The 21,909-nt window shown below is 44.2% G+C and overlaps 1 protein-coding gene across 1 annotated transcript in view; it reads left to right on the top strand.

The window, feature by feature from the left end:
* The window catches only part of LOC309700493 (uncharacterized protein), a 2,098,293-nt gene that overhangs the window by 14,521 nt on the left and 2,061,863 nt on the right, over positions 1–21,909 (top strand). Inside the window, exon 10 of the mRNA XM_082524046.1 lies at positions 2,090–2,266. Within this exon, the coding sequence (XP_082380172.1) occupies positions 2,090–2,266 (177 nt within the window). The remainder of the gene's footprint in view (positions 1–2,089; positions 2,267–21,909) is intronic.

The following is a 21,909-nucleotide window of genomic DNA, read 5'->3' as shown; positions in this document are numbered from 1 at the left end:
TTTCATGAGTGGAAACCCACTGTGACTGTGAGCTGCTGCTACAGCCTCCAGATTAGCCAGCAGCTCATCCTGCTCAACATTTCCTCACCAACTTTAATGGAAGTGTGATGTTTTCAGCTGGAGTGATGGTCAGGGTGGCCTCCCTCTCCTCTTCTTCTCCTCTTCCTCTTTCATTTGTAAAGCCACTTCTGCTGCTTTCATTCATTTGGAAGTCCTGTAGCTGAGTTTGGGAGAGACTAACAGCCTCGGCAGCAGAGGGGAGAAAGGCTGTAACACCACCACTTTACTCTGTTCTACCTGTCACATCATTTTATCAGGAAACAAATGTGCTCATGTTTTTACTATGTTTGGCATGAAGATGTAAGAAGATCACATGGTGCTTTTTATTATTGTGTTGGTTTGTTTCCTGTCTCTTGGATGGAGCCCAGCTGTGCGTGGCCCCTGGGCCTGTGGTCAGAGTGTGTGCTGGATAATCCGGCCCAGGATGAGGCCAAACTGACATGGGATGAAATGTCTGTCACATAATTGAGCTTAGTGTAGTTTCATTTCTGCACAATTTAAAAACAACCAAAACTTTGTTCTGTCTTTTCTATGTTATACTGTAGACTTTCTTTGATACTGTGTCCAAAAGGAGCAGCTTTTACTTTGAAGGGGAGGCGTCTCTGTTTCCTCTTCAGGTTGGATGATGGAAGCAAATTAGTAGCTGTGTCCCAAAACGTCGGCTGCATCCTCCAGAGGCTGCATTTGAAGGCCGATTACGTCACAGCCAGGCGATGAAGGCTGTCCGTATTTGTCGACTCCTTCAAATGTGCCCGACAAATGCGTCCTTATTTGAAGGATTCGTCGGGTGTGTCCTTCGTGGCCCACCATATCCCAGAATTCATAGCACGGCCCAGCCAAATTTCAGCTGCCAACAATGGCGGCTGCTACTAAGTTTTCAAATTACTCGTATTAATCTTTCTGGGTCACAAAATAAACTTTTAACATATTTTCAGGCGAGAAAGTAGCTGTGTAAACTTCAAATATCTGCTTGGTTTATCAAGACATCGCATATTTGCAAAAGTGTGCCGACGTTTTCGGAGACGTCTGTTACCCACCCGCTCGCTAGCAAGCCGGGGGGTTCAATGGTCACTCCAGCCGGCGAGAGCAGCGGACGCCCGGCTTCATCGTTTTCAGACCCCGCTCTTTCGCTACTCAGGTGAAACACGATATATAAGTCACTCGGATAACTTAAAAATGTAATTGTTTGCCTTTTTTCTGTGTTTTATTTGTTCCGGAGTAAATCGGTTTGGCTGAGATCAAAGTTCCTCCGGGATTTTCACACTGCTGAATAAACGTTAAACAGGAAACTGATTAAACAGAAGTGTGAGACGGTCGAGAATTTACGCCAGTGTCCTGTTATATTTTAGATAGCAAGGAGCAGACGGCCGAGTTTATTAAACTCCACCGACACAGCGGTGACGCAAATCTGAAGGCTAGACCGTCCCATTTCACAGCCTCGCACTTCCAGCCTTTTCGGTCTTTGAAGGACCCGGCCCACGTAGACCGCGAATACCGGGTCCTCCGAAGGATGCAGCCGACGTTTTGGGACACAGCTAGTGTGTGATGTTCTTTCAGTGTTGCACTTTGTAGACGCTCCCTGAGCACTGGTCTCACAGCCAGCTGCACATAGAGACCAGTGTTGTTAGTCCAGGTCAGAAGATGACTTGTTGGAATGAAAATGAGCTTGTAGTTTGTCTGCTTTAATAATGTGACTGGAAAAAGGTGTTGGACTTCAAATATGTCCATTTCTTTCACACTTCACCTTTAAAAGTGAAGCCTTGTGGTTCCTGGAAGGAAAAACACGACTTTTTCAAGTCTTTGTCCTGTTTTTATGATAAATGTACGACTTTAATGTGAAACATTCAGAGTTTTTTCTCTTGTTGTGTTTGTTTGAAGCTGCTTCCTGTTGGCTTCAGCTGTTTGGAGTTTCCATTTTCTAAACTTCTACATTCTGAACCTTCTTCAGCTCTGAACAGATGATGAAACACTGAATGATTTCAAGCTCACACTTTGTCTAATAAACTTACATCTTTCATTCTTTATACAGATTGTGGGGCTGTGGTTTGTCAGAGATCAGCTGTGATTATCTGGCAGCAGCACTGAAGTCCAACCCCTCCCATCTGAGAGAGCTGGAGCTGAGCTGGAACAACAAGCTGCAGGATTCAGGAGTGAAGCATCTGTGTGGTTTCCTGGAGAGTCCAGGATGTGGACTTGAAACTCTGAGGTCAGTCAGCATGTTTTAGTTGTGCTGAGATGAATATGATGTGAAAGTTGTGCTGACACTAAACTGCAGACATCAGGCTGATATTATACTGATCCACACTGAGGATCTTCATGGTAAAGTCTGTTTTCTTCTTCTCTGGTTTAGTCCATTGACTGCAGCAGAACAATGTTCACATTTCAAACAGTGAGACTCAATGTATGGCCCACGGCCCACACGCGGCCTGCCCACCTTTCCTGATTCAGAGAGAGGGGACCCTGATTAACTGTGTAGTGTTCTTCCTCACAGTTCTAAGTATCAGACACAACAATGAATAATCCACAGCTGACTGTCTTTAGCAGGTCAAAGGTCACGGCACACAGCAGACAGTGGGAAATATTATAACTCTGATCATTTATCAGCACATATCCATATGTATAAAAACAAAGCTGACACTGTGAGACTTGATCAGAGGTGTGATCATCACAGCAGAGGCCTTTGTGTCAAAGTCACTGAGGATCAAACAGAAACACATGAAGCAGATTTTCCTGTTCTGGCTTTTTATAGCAGATAACCTTCAAAATATTCTGCAGTCCATCAAAAACTGAAGCAAACCATGAATCAACATGTGAACATGAGCTGATGCTGCTGAAGTGAAGCAAAGTTACAGAGGTTTGATTACAGACACAGCTGAGAGTTTGTAATCTGTCATCATTTTAAAAGGTTTACATTTCTTCAGTATATCCACATTTGCAGCTGGTACCTCAACCTCCACTTGTCCAACACAACTGCTGTCCACTGCCTCCATGACATTGTGATTTTGCTGTTGGTCTTCTGTCAGATCTTCATCAATCACTTCTGCACGGGGCACACCTTCAGACTCTGCAGCTGCATAACGAAAGCCTGTAAGATAAAATTAGACATAAGGTAAATGTACACCAATATTCCAATGACAGGTGTGTGATTCATCTGGAAGTTATGTGCGGATTAGTGTACAGTGATAGCAATTTAGTATGTTTTTAGGGGGGGGGGGGGGGGGGGGGGGGTTGTTTACCTCCGATGGGTGCTCTTTTTCGCTTCCGTTGCGTACGCCTTGAGTGCCGGTCCAAGTCTGATACAGGTATGTCGTCATGCCCCATGTGCAGTGTTGGTTCCCAGTCTGGATTTGTTACATCCATTTCATATGCTGGTTTGCCTGCAATAATGCCAAATCATAAGCTACTCAGTCGACATGATGTGGTTCTGCAGCATCACACATTAGCATGTTTTATCTCATTATCTATGACCTCAGCACGTTGAAAATAACACTAAAAGCCTTTCAAGAGTGATATGAATTAATTTAGAACTCACCGGAAAGAAAATGCCGTGAGCAAACCAACAAAAAGCTGGGGATTGCAGAGAACTCGATATCCGCTCGTCTCACCGCTGCAATCCAAGCCTGACGTCTTTGTTTAGTAATATCGGATACATGGGATCCCTCACGTTGCCTCCAGGATGGAAAACGATGAAAAGAGAGCCCGTTATCCAGCTTCTTGCCTTCACGATCGTGTGATCTAACGTTGCAACCGACAACACAACACGTACGATCCATAGCTGAAATGGTATCCTTTGGCTGGCCTACTGTCATGGCGGAAGGGGGCGTGGCCCATCTCCCATGACATCACGCTCCAAAGCCCTATAGGTGGGAAAATGTACCATGTCGACCAATCAAAAATGATATGGAAACATGACATTTGGTTGTTTAGCAAAAGGGGGAAGTTTTAGGAGTGACCGGCAAGAGAGAGCGAGTGAGCGAAAGAGAGAGAGAGTTTTGATACGTGAGAGATTTGTGACGTTTACCGTGTTTGGTCTCAAGTTAGTTTGTTGTCTTGTGTATTTAGTGTGTAGCTGTTGTTTTGTTTTGTGTGTCAGTTCTACTAGTGATCGTCACAGTTGCTGCCTTAAAGCCAACAAAGGCAGATTGCAGTGTAAACGCTGAGTGACACACCTGCTGTCAGACCTGCAGGTTTATCCCTGTGCTGTTCTCATATGTGTTAGAGTGACACAAACTATTGTTTGACACCTGATTGTTCTGTAAATAGTTTGAAATGATTATATGAAAAACGTCTGAGCCTTGGCTGCATTTTTTGGTAAATAGTACCATATAACTTTGTTGTTTGCAAAACGTGTGCGTATTTTTAAAAATGTACAATCTCTATTTGCATTTCAAGTTATGAAGATGATTCGTTAAACATGTGTGTGGTTTTTACAGTCAAAATATCACTTTCTACGTGTATTTTAAATTTTGTCTGAATTTAGATAAATTGTGCTGATACAGTTGGTCAAAATGAGAAAATAACAGATTGGCAAGATAAACTGTTTTTAAAGGTAAAATATAGAGGCCACATCAAAAGTAGTCAAGAAGGGTTAAAGGCTAAAAGCAAAGTTGTCACCAAGTACTGTTTATATTTGTGTGTATTGCTGCAGCTTTTTTGAGTATTAATTTGGTGCCTTTGTGTGAAATAATGGTATTGTGAGTGATCCATATAGTCACAAAGAATAGCCACTTGTTTCTGTGCTACCAAAGTTCCCCGGCTTTCATTCAAAATGTGTTTATCGTCAGCACCTGCACATTAAACTACTTAAACATTATAAATGTCTTCAAGCTCACACTGAGGCCTGTGGGGTACTATCAGCCACTGAGACAGTACACACATTTATATGTGTTTGTATATGAATATTTCATACTTTAAGACTGCCTGTTTATTTAAGGGAGATGAACAAAATACATTGGAATTGTACAAAATAATATCATGGATGATAAATTAAATAGATTTTAAGTAGATGCTTGTGCATTCTTAAAGTCTTATATGTTGAACTGAACTATGTGATCTGTTCAAAGCCTTAATCTTAATTTGAAGTGAAATGTGCATTTTGAGTTTATACACTATGTATATAAGGCGACCGTTTCCTTTTGCAGTATTTTTGTGTGGTGTACTTTTCTATGTCTTAACAAAAGGGGAACAAAGGTGTTTAAGTTCACCTAGGATGATGTGTTTTAATTTTCACATGGTCTTGCTTGAATTTGACCCTGACAAAGGCGTATGAACTCTGTCAGCTGTTTGGAGTTTCCATTTTCTAAACTTCTACATTCTGAACCTTCTTCAGCTCTGAACAGATGATGAAACACTGAATGATTTCAAGCTCACACTTTGTCTAATAAACTTACATCTTTCATTCTTTATACAGATTGAGTCTCTGTGGTTTGTCAGAGATCAGCTGTGATTATCTGGCAGCAGCACTGAAGTCCAACCCCTCCCATCTGAGAGAGCTGGACCTGAGCTCCAACAACAAGCTGCAGGATTCAGGAGTGAAGCATCTGTGTGGTTTCCTGGAGAGTCCAGGATGTGGACTTGAAACTCTGAGGTCAGTCAGCATGTTTTAGTTGTGCTGAGATGAATATGATGTGAAAGTTGTGCTGACACTAAACTGCAGACATCAGGCTGATATTATACTGATCCACACTGAGGATCTTCATGGTAAAGTCTGTTTTCTTCTTCTCTGGTTTAGTCCATTGACTGCAGCAGAACAATGTTCACATTTCAAACCTTCAAAGAAGAAGAAAAATCCTCCACTGGATAATTCACTGTGAAACTCTCCAACTCTTCATTCCACCTTAAAGTCTGTCTGACACTGAAATCCAAAGCAAAATGTGCGTTTGCTTTACAGACAGCAGTCCAACACAAACATACACACATCATCCAAAACACAGTCCAACATCCAAATCTCCTCCACTGCCAGCATGAATGATGGGAAAGAGAAGGAGGAACACTCTGACATTCAGGGTTAGAATGAGTTTCATGAAGCAGACTGTGAAGATCAAAGCTGCATTAGAAAGCTTACATGAATGAATGAGTGGACAGAAGTGGACAGAGATCATCTGAAGCACTTCAAAGGCTTTAAATCAGCACATTTCTCTTTATTCTTTATCAACTCTGTTAGTTTCTCTCAGTTTTCTGTGGAATGAAGCTAACAGCAGGCTAATAAGATGCTGACCAATAGGTTTCTATTAAAGGTTGTAATTTGTATATGAAAAAGTGCTTTGGCTCAGCAGGGATCAGCTTACAGGTAGAATACAGCTGCTGGATGGGATTAGCATGTCATAGCTATCTACCAAACTGCTAACTGGGGGATTTCAGGCCATCTATGGATCATTTTTGCTAACTGTTTATTCAGCTTAGGCTCACAGGGCTGCAGCCTGTGCCCTAGCTGTCATAGGGCAAGAGGCGTGGTCCACCTGCACAGGTGAGCAGTCCATCACAGGGCCAACAGAGAGAGACAGAGAAGCACTCTCTCACATCCACACCTACAGCCAATTTAGAAGCACCAATGAACCTAAGCAGCATTTCATTGGACTGTGGGAGAACATCCAACCTCCACCGAAAGGCCAACAAGCTTCAACCTACAACCTTCTTGCTTTAAGGCACTAGTGCGACCACTTTTCCCCATTTCAGCCCAAATCCTGCATCTTCCTGTTTCTGACTCCAGGCCAGCTCCACTAACACTTTCTCATCAGACACTGCCACCTAGTGGAGGAAGTCTTAGTTCCATTTGAAGCTTCAGATTACAGTTAGTTCCTTTACAAAGAGGTGGAGGTGGTGGGGCCACAGCACCATCATCACTGAGTGCCATAGGACACTTAACCTTTGTTTCCATATGCTGGGAACTTCCTGTTGTTCCAAGGAGGACTGGAAAATGTGTGAAAATCTCCCAGTCAGTTCCTCACAGCACACTTCAATCATTTCCCTCCCACAGCATCAGGACCAGGGCTTTTTCTCTCTTTGGTCCCACTAAGAGATTTCCACACAAACACCTCATCAGTGGGACTCTCAGAGCTACCAGCCCTTTGCTACAATCACAAAGCTCTTCATTGAAATCAATGATATCAAAGCTGGAATCAAATGAGTCCAAGTCTTCTGCTGATTCAGCATCACATTCATCTTTGCTCCTTGTTCTGCATCCCCACCATGGACTTCATTCCTTTCCAAGCCAGCCTTGAGTGTCCTTTATTCAGCTCATCCTCTGCTTTACTTTTACACCTGATTTTAGCTGCTTTATCTCTCTTTCAACAACTTTCTGTGCCTCAATCTTTTTCTTCTCTCCCTCATAACAAGACAGCTTCTTCTGCCTGAGAACATGTTGGAGTGATTTATTAATCCAGGGCTGCTTATTGGGGAAAATACTTCCTGTTTCCAAAGTAATCCCCATTTTTCCCAGAAAGAAATGTAAGTAGAAATCGATGATCTAAGTGAGAACATGAGCCTTTAAAAAGTCCCAGTGGGTGCAGTCAAAGCAGTCCCTCAGTCCCAGTATAGAGTCTTTGGTCCAGACTGGAACAACTGTGTGCCCAGTTTGAGCTCTCTTCAGTGCTGTGACCTGACAGACCCAGAGGGGCCATCACATCACATTTAGAAGCTCCCCTAATGGAGCCACAACACATGTCCAATACTTAGTCTGTCTTGTTGGACCAACTGGAAGAAATGATTCAAGGACTTAGTCACAGAACAGAGATTCAAATCTCCAAAATCCAACTGGCTGCATCAGGACATATAGTCTGAAACTCTGCACAGTTTCCTGTTTGAAGCTGCTTCCTGTTGGCTTCAGCTGTTTGGAGTTTCCATTTTCTAAACTTCTACATTCTGAAGCTTCTTCAGCTCTGAACAGATGATGAAACACTGAATGATTTCAAGCTCACACTTTGTCTAATAAACTTACATCTTTCATTCTTTATACAGATTGAGTGACTGTGGTTTGTCAGAGATCAGCTGTGATTATCTGGCAGCAGCACTGAAGTCCAACCCCTCCCATCTGAGACAGCTGGACCTGAGCTGGAACAACCTGAAGGATCCAGATGTAAAGCAGCTGTCTGATCTTCAGCAGAGTCCAGACTACAGACTGGAGACTCTGGAGTAAGTAGAGTGATGGAGTGAGTGGGTGGTGCTGTCAGCAGTATTGTACTAAACACAGTCAGTATGAAACAAAGATCCAGTGTTTCCTGTAAAGCTGCAGCTTCTCAGTGAAGCTGTGAGAGGAGAATGGTGACAGGCTTCAGGATTGGACACAAACACTTCCTGTTTCTGACCTTTATGGTCACCATGGTAACAGCTGACACGCTCTGATCAAACACTGTCAACAGCCAATCAGCTCTCTGAACAAAGCAGCACGCAGACCAATGACTGCATTCGTTTCCAAGTTTAAAGCAGTGAAGAACACAGTCTGTAGGTGAGGAAGAATTTAGTGAGAGCAGATGTTTGGATGGAATTCCTCCAGTTAACAGCTGGAACCGTCCATCTGGATTGTTGGGCTTGTTGTTGGGGTTCCTACAGAGCTCAGAGTGGACACACCAAGGTTCTTCTAATGAATGAAAGTCCAAACTCAAACTAGGAGGGAAAAACATTTTCATCAACTTCAATAAAAATCCAAAGATTAGAAAAAGTGAAGCAACAATGAGTCCTAGTACAGTCCCAGCACTGAAGTCCCTGCTGCTCTTTATACTGGATGTGCTGCATCACTGACTGACAGCTGATGAAGAGTCTCTGGAAACACTCGTTTATCTCCTCTGCTCTTCCTTCTTCTCTCTGCAGGTGGAGGTGATGATGGTAAACAGGACGGTGTGTGTGCTGAGAGAGGAGGAGCTGTGTCCTGATGATCCAGAGAGGTTGAAGCAGCAGCAGCTTGTGTGTAGAGACGCTCTGACTGGGCCATGTTACTGGGAGGTGGAGAGGAGAGCTTCATCCAGCAGTGACTGACAGAGGAATGAGAAGAAGTGCAGATGACTGTCAGTGCTGCAGAGTGAACTGCTCTGAGAACAGCTCCACTGTCAGACACAATGTAGAGTCCAGCATCATCCCTGTGTGTCCCTCTGGATCTGACAGAGGATCATCAGTGTATCTGGACTGCTCTGCTGCTGCTCTGTCCTTCTACAGTCTCTGCACAGTCTCTGTCTGACTCTGGCTTCAGACCCTCCTGGATCAAACTCACCTGGAAAGACTTTCAAACATCACTCAATAGATTTGAATACAGAATATATTTGATATATACTGTAGATGTACTGTAGAGTTGCAGTTTGTCACTTGTAAATACAGTCTGTGAGCAGCTGTGAGCTGAAAGATCTTTCTAGAAACACGAAATGTTTTCACTCTTCTGTTGCTTTTTCATATATTTCCACAACATTAATATTGATCCCACCTGTCTCACCTGTTTCATGCTTTTATACATAATAACAGGACACGTGTGATCTGAGCGCTGCTGTGGTTGCTGTGCTGCACGTCTTCATTTAGATAACAGAGACATCTAGTGGTTCAGAGGGAGAACTGCAGGAGGTGGAGCTGTGTTTTAGCATGGAAAACTTTTTATCTTTTAGGCGCAGATACAAATATGACAAGTATCAGTGTGAGATACAAAAGGTCACATCAGTCAGCAGAGGGAACAGTGATCACACAGCAATGTAAGAATAGAAACATAACAGTGAATCTGGACATGTATACAGAGGGACGCAAACACAGGATGTAACACTACATTAAAGCCACAAATGTGAAGAAAACAAACACAAAGGAAAATATATTTGATCTCAGGAATCCAAATCAGATGCTTTAGAGCAGGGGTCGGCAACCCTGGGCACGCGTGTCACAGCTGGCAAGCGAAGGGTTAACTGATGGCACGACCATAGCTGCACTGGCCATCGGGCATACTGATGGTGATTTTTCGTTTTTCTGGGCCAATGATGTTTTTTTATGATTTTTTTTTTTTTGTAACGGTATAAACGATGGAAGGTGGTGGATTGGCCGGATGCTGGTCGATGTGTAGAAATAACTCAGTTGTTTGGTGGTGGCTATGGCGGAGCTTCCACAGAGGCAGCAGGTGGATGAGGGAAAGGGGAGGCAGGAGGAGCAGAGACCCGAGGCGGCCGCCGGTCCGAGTGTTGGCCCCCTTGAACTTTCCCACATTTTGTCACATTACAGCACAAACATGAATCAGTTTTATTGGAATTCCACGTGAAAGACCAACACAAAGTGGAACGGAAATCATACATGATTCCAAACATTTTTTACAAATAAATAACTGCAAAGTGGGGTGTGCGTAATTATTCTGTCATGGAAAAACACACTGCCATCAACTGTTTTGTTTTTGTCAAAATCACTGTAATATAATCACTGTACCTTTATATACATGTGACTTGTATTAATGCTGCTGCCCTCTTGTGGCTAAAGTGTAATTATGTTCTTGTTATTAGGGAAAACATTTGAGAGTAACATGACAAATGAGTCAGCACTTTGGCTTCAGCTTAAGAAATCCTCATTTTTATGTCATCAGTTATAGTTGCATGTATTCATTATCATAAGTTAACCTTTAATATTGATGTCTTAAATTGATTTTACTTAAACTAGCAATAATTTTATGGTTGCATTAAATAAATGCATCACTAATGAATGAACTATTTCAGTAATTAATTTAAAAAATCTACATAATCAATTAAAGATATATATTAATAATGAATTATCCATTAATTTCATTTAAAATTTTTCAATATTTGTTTATATACAATTCAAATTAGTTAATTACATATTTAATCAATTATTGGTTTGTTTTCTATTTTGATTATTTTACTGACACATTTAATGAATTATTTAATGATGTATTTATTTAATTCACGTTGCTACTCCTGGCCCTGCATCGCTGTTCATAAATACATTTTATTTGTCAGCTTCACCCATCAAAGTCAGGGGGCGGGGTTAATGCTGATCAAGTCAAAACCATTGCTTTGGTCTGGTGGGCGTTCTTTTAGTGGGCTTTTCTGTCACGGCCTGCGTGGCAGACTATGATGAGGGGAAGGACGACCCAAATGCCAACACGTTCTCACTCCTGTATGGAGGACCACAAGAGCCACGCGCATCGAAATAAAGAATTCTGTGCTTAAGTAATGAATTATAGAATAAATTCTGCATTTGTAAATTCATTTTTGAATTCCCATTTAATAAACTGATTTTTGAAATGCTTTTAAAAACTGCATTTCAAAATCCTTTTTCCAATTGCACTTTAATAAACTGCATAAATTGCATGAATGAAGGGATCCTGCAGCGAAACGGAGAGCCCAACCTCTGACTTAGTGCCTGTTTACTCAGTCTGACCACCTGTGAAGTTAACGCGCTAACGTGGCTAACGCTAGCATCACCACACGTAGCCCCGTTATTTTAAGGTCATCTTAGCTCATGAAAGTTTAACGTCGCAGCTGTACGAGCTAGCTACGTGTTTTGTAAGCTGCTGTGCTCTTCACAAATAAAGCTGGAAGCAGCTCAGACTATTAGAACCAGCACTGAGGCCTGTTACATTTATGTTAGAGCAACAGCTGCAGCCTTTAAACTAGCGATTAAAATGCTGACAGTAATCAGAATCAAAAACGGTTTTATTGCCAAATGTTGAGCAGGTTTACAACATTAGGAAATTGCTGCGGTGCTTCAGTGCAAACATACTGTCATATAACACTTAAATAAAAATAAAAATAAGGATTAAAAGTGCTAAGTAGATAGATATATACATGAGTGCAGGTGGTGATCAGGGCCAAACATGGAATGATGCAGTGAACACAGCGTAGGGTCACGTGGTAGTGGTGGGAACAGTCATACGGTTATTGTTCATGTGTCCAACAGCAGAGGGGAAGAAACTGTTCTTATGGCGAGAGGTTCTGGTGCGAATGGACCGGAGCCTCCTGCCTGAGGGGAGCAGGTCAAACAGACTGTGTCCAGGGTGAGAAGGGTCAGCTGAGATCCGAGCTGCACGCCGCAATGTCCTGGAGGCGTACAGGTCCTGCAGAGATGGGAGTCTGCAGCCAATCACCTTCTCAGCAGAGCGCACAACATGCTGCAGTCTCTGTTTGTCCCTGATAGTGGCTCCAGCGTACCACACGGTGATGGAGGAGGTGAGGATGGACTCGATGATTGCAGTGTAGAATTGCATCATCGATCATATAATCCATTGTTTCAAATTAGACCTAAAACTCCCCCTTTTGACACATCTTCATGTGTCAAACAAAACCACAACTAGAAAATTAAAAGAAAAAGGTTCATCAGATCATTTCTCAGGAAACCTCAGCGATTCTCCTCTCGAGTATATTTGCTCTGGGCCTGCAAACCTGTGTTTAAATAATAAAATCAGTTTAATTATCATGTTCGATCTTTTCAGCTCCTGGCTCCACCCAGAGCCTGCATCCCCAGAACGACCTAGAAACAAAACCTGTATATTAGCATCAACTTCACATTTAAACTCAGTTCCCCCCCTGTCCTTCCCTCACTGTGATCCACTCTGTGCTATAAGAAACTAAACTTAAAACACAACAGTTATCAGTCATGTGCTTCATACAAAATGTGCGTATGTTTTAGTTTCACGTTGATCCTCTGAGTGTCATGGTACTTCTTTTAATTTGACTTTATCAAATCGAACCAAAATAGGTTTGCTGTCTTTACTTTGCTCGTTTCCCTCCAGCACCACCTCGTATCACCTGCCCTTTCCCTTGGACCAGTGTTTGTTGTTCCATAACTGGATTTGGAATGTGACAAGTCCACCAATCCCCTATATAACTCCTACATTTGGCTTTGGTTCTATTTTCCTTCTATAAAATGTCGTTGACTTCTACAGTGGCCTGCTTTGGTTAATGGTAACATCAGTAATATCAAACATTTTCTCCCCTTCAGCATTTGGCATTTTCCCAACAATATAATGTGACACCATCATCTAAACCCAGTCAATAAAACAACATTTTCTTAAAGCAAACATCAGCAACCCAAAATTAGCCGCCCAAGGGTGGAGTCTGCAGCTCCACTCTCATGTGAACCTTTCGGTCTCCCTCTCTCTCTTGTGCTCCTGCCAAAAGCAAAGCAAAGCATCCACCCTTTTCTTACCGGCGTCGTGAATTGTTTGTCAACATCTACTCATCCTAACGCTGGTCCAGTCTTTGTCACGGCTGCTTAGCAGACAAGTGGAGCCTCACGCGCAAAGCATCAGATTCTCCACCCTCATCAATATGAGCTCATTTATTTGTTCTTTCTTTTGTTTTTAGAAAAAGAGTTCTTTATGATCTTGGACTGGATTGACTCGCTGCAATCCTTTAGACAGGAACTCGCAGGTTCCCACAGGTGACCTTTTCCTCAGCCCATTGTAATCTGGAAAAGCTCACCTTATATTTGCTCTCACAACAATGTTTTACAGCGCTGTTAATTCAATCTTGCAGGCCTGCTTAGAACAAAGAAGGAGGAAAAGAGAGCTGATTATTAGCTCATCAGAGCACAAAACATCATCACCAAAGGGGGCGACACCTGACAGTTTTCTCTAAGTGCACTGTTACAGAAATAATGAGCCGCTCCTCGACATGTCCATGTTTAGTAAAACTCCCTCTATTGAAATAAGAAAACAAGCCAAAGCTAACTGACAGAATGAACCCATCACTAAAACAACGACCCCAAAAATCTTCATCACAGAAAAGTTTTGCTTACTAATCCAACAATATGTTGTGGGAATTAGAACTTTCCGGGCCATAAAGCTTTTGCCCGACTCTTGGCTTAACTAATACTGACATAGTCTGAAATCAGACTTAAAGTCACTCCCTCTGTTCATTTAGGATAAATGTATCTATATCTGATTTAGGCTAAGTGCCTTTTGTTTAGATGAACTGCTGGACTTCCAGACCAGCAGGTTTAGGGAAGTCTTTATGGGGTCACACTCTGACCCCCCCCACCACACACACACACACACACACACACACACACACACACACACACACACACACACACACACACAGGCAACGTACTCTTTGTTTGTATGTAGACGTCATATGTTAATGAACGTCATATGTATATTCATGTAACCTCAATAAAAGAGCAGTGTTACGGGGGAGCGGACAAGAGCAACTGGGGTGAAGCGAAGGAACGGCGTTTGTCCGGTTCTCTCCCGTGCACGGGAAACATGAAGAACTTTGCCTACTCGTGTCTTGCTTTGCTATGTAATTAAATTGTCCTTAACGTTCCAACGAATAGGTTTATGCTACAAACCTATCACTGAGGTTAACTACACAACCCCTCGCCACCTCCTTATACACAGGAGTGAGTACAAAAGGGTTCGTACGGACGCATCAGCCGGCCGTCCTTCTGCTCGACACTGTTAGCTGAAAGATGATCGGATCATCCTCTGTCCTGTATTTAAGGCTGAGAGTCTTTGTCCAGTCTCTTTTCCACAGCTACTGTCCACAGCACTGATCCACCTGCAGCACAGCCCCACTCAGTTGTTTTATGATTTACATTGTGCACGTTTCCCTTCCACTGAGCTTACAAAACCTCTGACAGGAGAAGTCAGGCATGTGTTTCCCCCACCTCCCCTTTTAGGCAGTAATAAAATAGAAAACAAACAATCAAACAGGCTAAAGCTAGAGCACAAGCAAAGACAGCACCGGTGACTAAGTTCTCCCATACTGGACGTACGCTACCACGTGGGCTCAAACAGCAGCACATCAGCTCAGTTTACATACTGTTGACATCTTCATCAGAGGGTCAGCAGGGAGCGCTGCTGAGCTGCAGTCGTCTCCACCAGAGTGACGGAGCAGGAATCACAAACAGCACAAACCCACCGTGTTGTTTCCACCCTGTTCAGGAGATCTGAGCCCCCATCCCTTTTTTTCATGTTGCAGCTCTGCACTGCAGGCCCTGAACGCTGAAGAAAATATAATCTGATCAAACATTATTCAGCTTTAAATATTGTTCAGCTTTAAAGTTACTGTGCAACTGTGTAATAAAAATGTGCTCACGACTTTGGCCTTGAGAGCGATAAGAAGCGATCGCCTCATCCTGCAGGTGCAAGATATCTGCAAGCGAAGAGACTAGAACACCCAAGGCCGATTTCCTTTTATGGAGTTGTTTTTCTGCTAATGCAGCACTTTCCTCACAACCCCCTCCTGTAAGTTTTAGAGAATATATACCCATCCTCACAGCAAATCTTGGGAATCTCCTGATGTGAGCTGTGTTGAGAGGTTGTCTCTGTCTCAATAAAAGTTCACTGATTCCCCATCTGCCGCAGGTGTCCGGTTGTCTTCATTCTCCGCCAGCCTGGTTAAGTCAATTCCTCCTTAACATCTAAAAGAACCTATTTAATGAAGGAAGACGGGTTCACTTTGTGTTTAATATTATTCTATTGCTGTTGTTGTTTTTTTTGTATCCTTCAATTGGCGTCACGAACAGGATCCGCTCCAGGTCAACTGGAACGGATGGGAGGACTTCGGCCGTGGTCTGAGTGAACGGAGTTTGGACAAAAGCTGTGTGCACACAAAAACAAGGTAAGCAGACCTTTTATTTCTGCTATATTGAACATTATAAAAATACTTAGTGTCCAAACTCCTAGTAATTCATAACCAAAATTGTCTGGCTTACTTAAGGCTTGTTGAGAATCAGACAAGTGAATAAGAAATAAGTGAATAAGAGATAAGTGAATAAGAAATAAGTGAATAAGTGAATAAAGATAAGAGTGAACTGAGGTCTGACCACGGTTGCAGCCGACGGGTTGCTCTCCGGTGTCGGATACATACCTCAGTGCAGGTCTGGGACCTTGAAAGGGTTTATTAGTAACGCCTTTCTAAACAAATTAAAAGGTTAAAGGCCTTGAGAATATTTTTTAGTAATATTCTCTAAACTACAGAAGGGTTAGGAAGGCCCAGAGGACTTTATTAGAAAAGATCCTCTAAAACTTAAAAAGGAGAAGTACTGGTTGGAGTCCAAAGGAGGGGTCCCTTTGATCAATAGGAGAAAACGGATCTCTTCTTAAAACCCCGATGATTTTAGTGTTTTAAATGTTTTGATGTTCTGTTTGATATTGGACACACATAAATACACGCTGAATGCTTGCTGTGGAACACTGGGCAGGACAGTTTGGTTCTCCGTTGTTCACAGATTACACAATTAAAGGAACTAGGTTCCTCTTTTGGTTAAAATAATACACCACACATAGAATTTTTTTTTACACATTTATTACATACATAAGGAGGGTAATGAGTGACTGCAGGTAATGTATGAAGTGTGAATGAGACGTGTGAACAAGGTGACAACCAACTAGCACCCCTATCAGGAAGCTCTAGGCAAGGTTACCCGCCAGACTCCGGTTTGGTAGAAGCTTGGTAACACCTGAAGGGATATTTCAGTGCTGACTCACCTTTAAAGCAGCGCCCCAGCTGTTAGTGCCTAACAGAGGCAGAAACCCAGCTGGCCCAAATTCTCCTTTAAAATCAATAAAAGAACACTCCTCCCTTGACAGTAAAATGGATGGAGAATTAGATCGAGAAACTAATGATGATGGTTGGGGTCCCGGTGTTATTCTTAGCACATTGGGAGAACAATTAACATGTGTTGAGACAGTCATCAACTCCACACACCAGCCTAAAGAAGCAAAAAAGCAGAAAGAGTCATTGAGGAAAACAGCTGAAAGGTTAATGAAAGAAAAGGGAAAGGACGAGGGGAGTAGTGGTAACTGGGGAATAATTTGGCAGAATAAGGCTATGCAGGCAAAAGAGAAAGAGGAAGAAGCCAACTCAGCAGCAGCAGGTGCAGGTGTGATGAGCGGGGTGAGACACAGAAAGGAAGCAGATAAGCACGCAGGCCGCAAAGCTAAATTTAATCACTGGGTGTGTTTATGGGAAACTGCAAAACCACACATGAAGAAAAATAGGTCTCAGCCACCTCCCTATTCTGCCTCAACTCCTCCCTCAGCAGGCATATATCCGGTACTTAATATCTCTGGTGGAATAATGACTATTGGAGAAGAACCGCCCGTAGCTCCAACTCCCATAGATACCAAGCATTTTTGCCCAGGAAGCTCCTCTCTGTCGGCGACATCCTCAGCTAGTAGTAGAGCCCCCTCTTCTATGTCCCATTGTTTTGGAACCGGATCTGAGGGCCTAACTGACCCCCCTGCGAGCGCACCATTTGCGGTTCGAATGAACAGACAGGAACCCACTGAACAACAATTAACTGATCAAGAAGCAGCATTACGCAGCTGCTTAAATGAACATAGGTCAGTGGTCCAGGTGAATAATCGTGTTGCGTCAGCCCCTCTTTCCCGGTCCAACCCCTTTGCCAGCACTCCTGTCGCTGTTAAAGGAGATCTGACCGCTACTGCAAAAACTGAGCCTGGCACTTCACCAAATGTCACAGTTACCATGTCTTTGGTGGGCCGTCAGGATCCGGAAACACAGATGAGTTTAGCCCACGTTTTTGCTGACACTGCTACCCCACCAGGCGGGGAAGAAACTGAGGATACTGATGATGAACTCAGTGACCTTAACAATACACCCCCCTCTACCCCTCCCAGTTTAGGATATCAGACTAGATCTAAGGGCCCTGTGCCTCAGCCTCCAGGCATATTTCCCCTGGTCCAGACTAAAGCGCAACGTAGACCAGTGTATCAACCTTATTCATTCGGAGATGTCCAGGCCCTAGTGGACAAACTCCCTGACATAACGGAGGGAGGGAATGCCTGGTTGGCTGGTTTGGATAAATACACAGCTGGACAGGACCTCGCACTGGGAGATTTTAGAGCTATTATAACTAGGTGCACATCCCGATCTCAGGCAGCGGACCTGGAACAAAATGCGGGTACTACCATGCATGAGAACGAGGTGCCACTAATGCAGGCCTTGAGGTTTATTGGACCGGCCCTGCGCAAACAATTCCCACCCAAAAATCAAGGCACCTTACAGAAATTTAAATGGGAGGGAAAGCAAAATCCCACCCATTATCTAAATCAGGCTGTTGAAGACTGGGTGAACCATACAGGTCATCACCCCAGTAGGACTTGTTCACAGAGCATGTGGTTTAGAAGGGCGGTGCTGAGGGGCATTCCGGAGTCAGTAAGCCAGAAAATGGAGGATAATCCTGATTTGCAGGACTGTGACTTTGCAATCTGGAAGAAACATTTGATTTTTAATCTTAACAAAGTCCAGATTAAGTCTGATGATAAAGCGGAGAGCGTCGAAGATTTACAGTTGCAACTGTTGAAGGTTCAGCTGCAGAAAGCTAAAAACGACCTGGGTGGAAAAGGTGACAAGCCTAAAAAGCAGCTTGTGGCCGCTGCGGCTCCCCCTCCTGGTCCAGTTGCCCCTGATTTGTATCCGAACCCATGGCCAACTGATCCACAGCCCCCCCAGTATGGTGCTTATCACTCCCCGGCCCCTTATGGGCAGAGAGGTTCCCCATTTGGAGGAAACAGAGGTGGTTTCAGGGGAAGGGGTCAGATGGGAGGTGGTAGGGGAGGCCAGATGTATGTTTGTTTCCGGTGTGGACAACCTGGACACTGGGCTAAAGCGTGCCCTTTGAACCCGGCTGCTGGAAGAGGCAGGGGAGCCCGTGGTGGGCCCTATCAGCATCCTGGCCACAGAGGTGGACCTCGTGGTGCTGTAGGAGTGCCCCCGGCCCCACAGATGCCTGTGATGGGGTGGGAGTACTACGAGGGTGGTCCCCAGCTATAGGACACCCCACAGACTGCCCAGGACGGTGAAGGGACAACGGCGGACCCTATGCTGTCCATAACTGTAGATAGAAGAAGAAGCAGCTTTTTAGTGGACACTGGAGCTACGTACTCCACCATTAAGGATGTTGCTCGTGAAAGACTTACTGACAGAGTGATTACAGTGGTGGGCATATCTGGGGAACCTAAAACTCTGCCTTACACCGTGCCCCTCCCCACAACGGTTGGAGATCAGACCTTGTTACACAGCTATGTTTGTTCAAAACAGGCGCCTGTGAATTTACTGGGAAGAGACTTGTTGATTAAATTAGGAGCCACAATACTCTGCTCTTCACAAGGCCTAACTGTGACTCTCCCTACTGGGGTTGTACTTCCCTGCTCTGATGGGCCAGAGGGAGGTGGTCAGTTTCTGCTGCAACCCTCCTCCTGTTTGGCGGACTCTGCTGACATCTACTGGGCATTATTGGAAGTTGAAACACCTGCTGAACCAGGAGTTTGGACTGCTTTTCAGCAATGGCGGCCGTGGCTCTCACTCCTACATCCTTATGTCCCTCCCCCTGACCCACCTCATGTTACACTGTTTTATGACAGGCATGACACCACCTGGTACCAGCACATGTTCCAAAAGCAGTGTGAGGGGCGGGCTTGGTCTCTGAACATGTCGTGCATTTTTGCGGCACCGGAGGGAGTGGCAGCAGCGGTTACTTTTACAACAGATCAATTACAGTGGTACATGATGTCTGATGAGGCAGCTCCCCATGTGTCACTGGCCTTACATCCTGGACACCAGGCTAAGGAGCTGGGTGGAATGGTTAAACGTTCCCTTGCGGCCACTGACTGGACACCTACAAAACTCCCACAGGTTTTGTTTTCTCCATCTACCAAGACATACCAAATTTTAAATGATTGCTTTAATTCCTCAACACTGCAACATGGAGTGGTCAGCGGGTCACATGGAAGAGAACACACAGACCACTGTGATGCTGCGCCTTTACTCGACTCTCTTCCAGATTGTTTGTGGTCCCTTGGACCCACAGATGTAGGTTTAGTTGATGTGGAGCCAGTCTCTTTTCAACTGTCATCTGCTACCCCTTTGTGGCAGCCTCAGTACCCACACAGACCGGAGGCTGAGGCTGGGATTGCAGAAACAATTTCTGGCTTGGTCACTGCCGGTGTCTTGGAGCCCTCCTGCTCTAAGTGGAACACGCCCATCCTACCCGTTGAGAAAAAAGGCACGGGGAAGTTCAGAATGGCACATGATTTGAGAAGGATTAATGCCTTACTTGGCACTCCTACTTTGCCTGTGCCTAATCCTTATGTTGCCTTGACCAACCTCCCACCATCTCATGCCTGGTTCACCTGCATTGACTTGGCTAATGCCTTTTTCTGCCTCCCACTTCGTGAGTCACTGCGTGACATTTTCTCATTTACATTTAGAGGCCGACAATGGCGTTACACTCGCTTACCACAGGGATTTGCCCTCTCCCCAGGACTGTTTAATCAGTGTTTGAAAGAACTTTTACAAACCAGCCCACTACCATCTGACTGTATGTTAATACAATATGTGGATGACCTTTTGCTGTCTGCCCCCACGGCTGACATCTGTTTGGAGGCCACCAGAGTGGTACTTCACCACCTGGCCAACACAGGTTTTAAAGTGAGCAAAAACAAACTACAGATTGCAAGAAAACAGGTTTCTTTTCTAGGCCGCATGGTCTCACAGTCCGGTATTTCCTTGTCCCCAGAACACAGGAACTCCATTTTGCACCATCCTAAACCTCTAACTGTAAAAGACATGTTGTCATTTTTGGGCCTGACTGGTTACAGCAGGACCTATGTCCCAGACTATGTTGGCCTTACTTCCCCTTTGCGCGTTTTGGTAAATGAACAAGGCATGAGAAACCTCTCTGCTCCCCTCTCATGGACTACAGAAACAGAACAGGCGTTTATAAAGTTAAAACAACAGCTTTCTGTCGCCTCTGACCTTGCTGTGCCAGATTATGCTTTGCCTTTTCATCTTGATGTTTCTGGAACCGGAACCCATATCAATGGTATCCTGTTCCAGAAAAAAGGGGGAGAGAGAAAAGTGTTGACATATGTAAGCGTAATGCTTGACAACACTGAAAAACGCCACCCACCGTGCACACAACACGTTTCTGGACTTGCAAAAATCATTCAGAAAACAGCACACATAGTGATGAACCACCCACTAAAAATTTTGACATCACACAGTGTGGTGGCCTACGTCTCCTCACAGGCCTTCACACTCACTTCACTCAGGCAGAGACGCCTCAGTACCATTTTGGAAGCACCACACATCACCTACTCACATGAAGGCATAAACATGGCTGATCACATGGGATCAGGGGAACCACATATGTGTGAAGAGGTTGTGCAGGTACAGGAGAAAATCAGGCCAGATTTGCAGGCAGAACCTCTAATGGATGCAGAAAAAGATTGGTTCACAGATGGATGTTGTTTCAGAACTGAAAGTGGAATGTTGAAGGCTGCATGGGCAATAGTGGAACAGACAGACATGAGATGGAAAACAGTGAAAGCAGAGCAGTTGACAGGACAACAATCTGCACAGAGAGCTGAACTGAGAGCGGTGATTGAAGCCTTAAGGATGGGAAAGGGACAGAAAGTGAATATATACAGCGATTCAGCTTATGCTGTGGGAGCAGTGCATGTGGAGCTCAAGCAGTGGCTAAGAGCTGGTTTTTTGACAGCCAGCGGAAAGCCTATTAAACATGAGATAGAAATGAGGGAATTAGCGGAAGCACTGTTGTTACCTGTTAAGGTGGCAGTGGTAAAATGCAAAGGACACAGTGCCGGATTGGACTTAGTGGCATTAGGTAACAAACAGGCCGACTTAGTAGCTAAGCAGACAGCTGGTTACTTACCCTCCCTGATTATGGTAATGGACCCAGAAGCCACACCCCCTCCAGAAAGACCACCCATACAACTAGGCCTAGCCACAATCAGAGAGTTACAGGACAAAGCCAGCCCCCAGGAAAAATCATTATGGGTAACAAGAGGGGCCACAAACACAGATGTTTGGCGTGGCCCAGATGGAAGGCCCATTCTACCGCCAGGGGTCAGACAGACAGCAATGGAAGAGGCACATGGAGTGG

The sequence above is a fragment of the Aulonocara stuartgranti genome (genome assembly GCF_965226115.1).
Source record: "Aulonocara stuartgranti genome assembly, chromosome: 3".
Classification (NCBI taxonomy): Eukaryota; Metazoa; Chordata; class Actinopteri; order Cichliformes; family Cichlidae; genus Aulonocara; species Aulonocara stuartgranti.
This window is presented reverse-complemented; position numbering and strand designations above follow the sequence as displayed.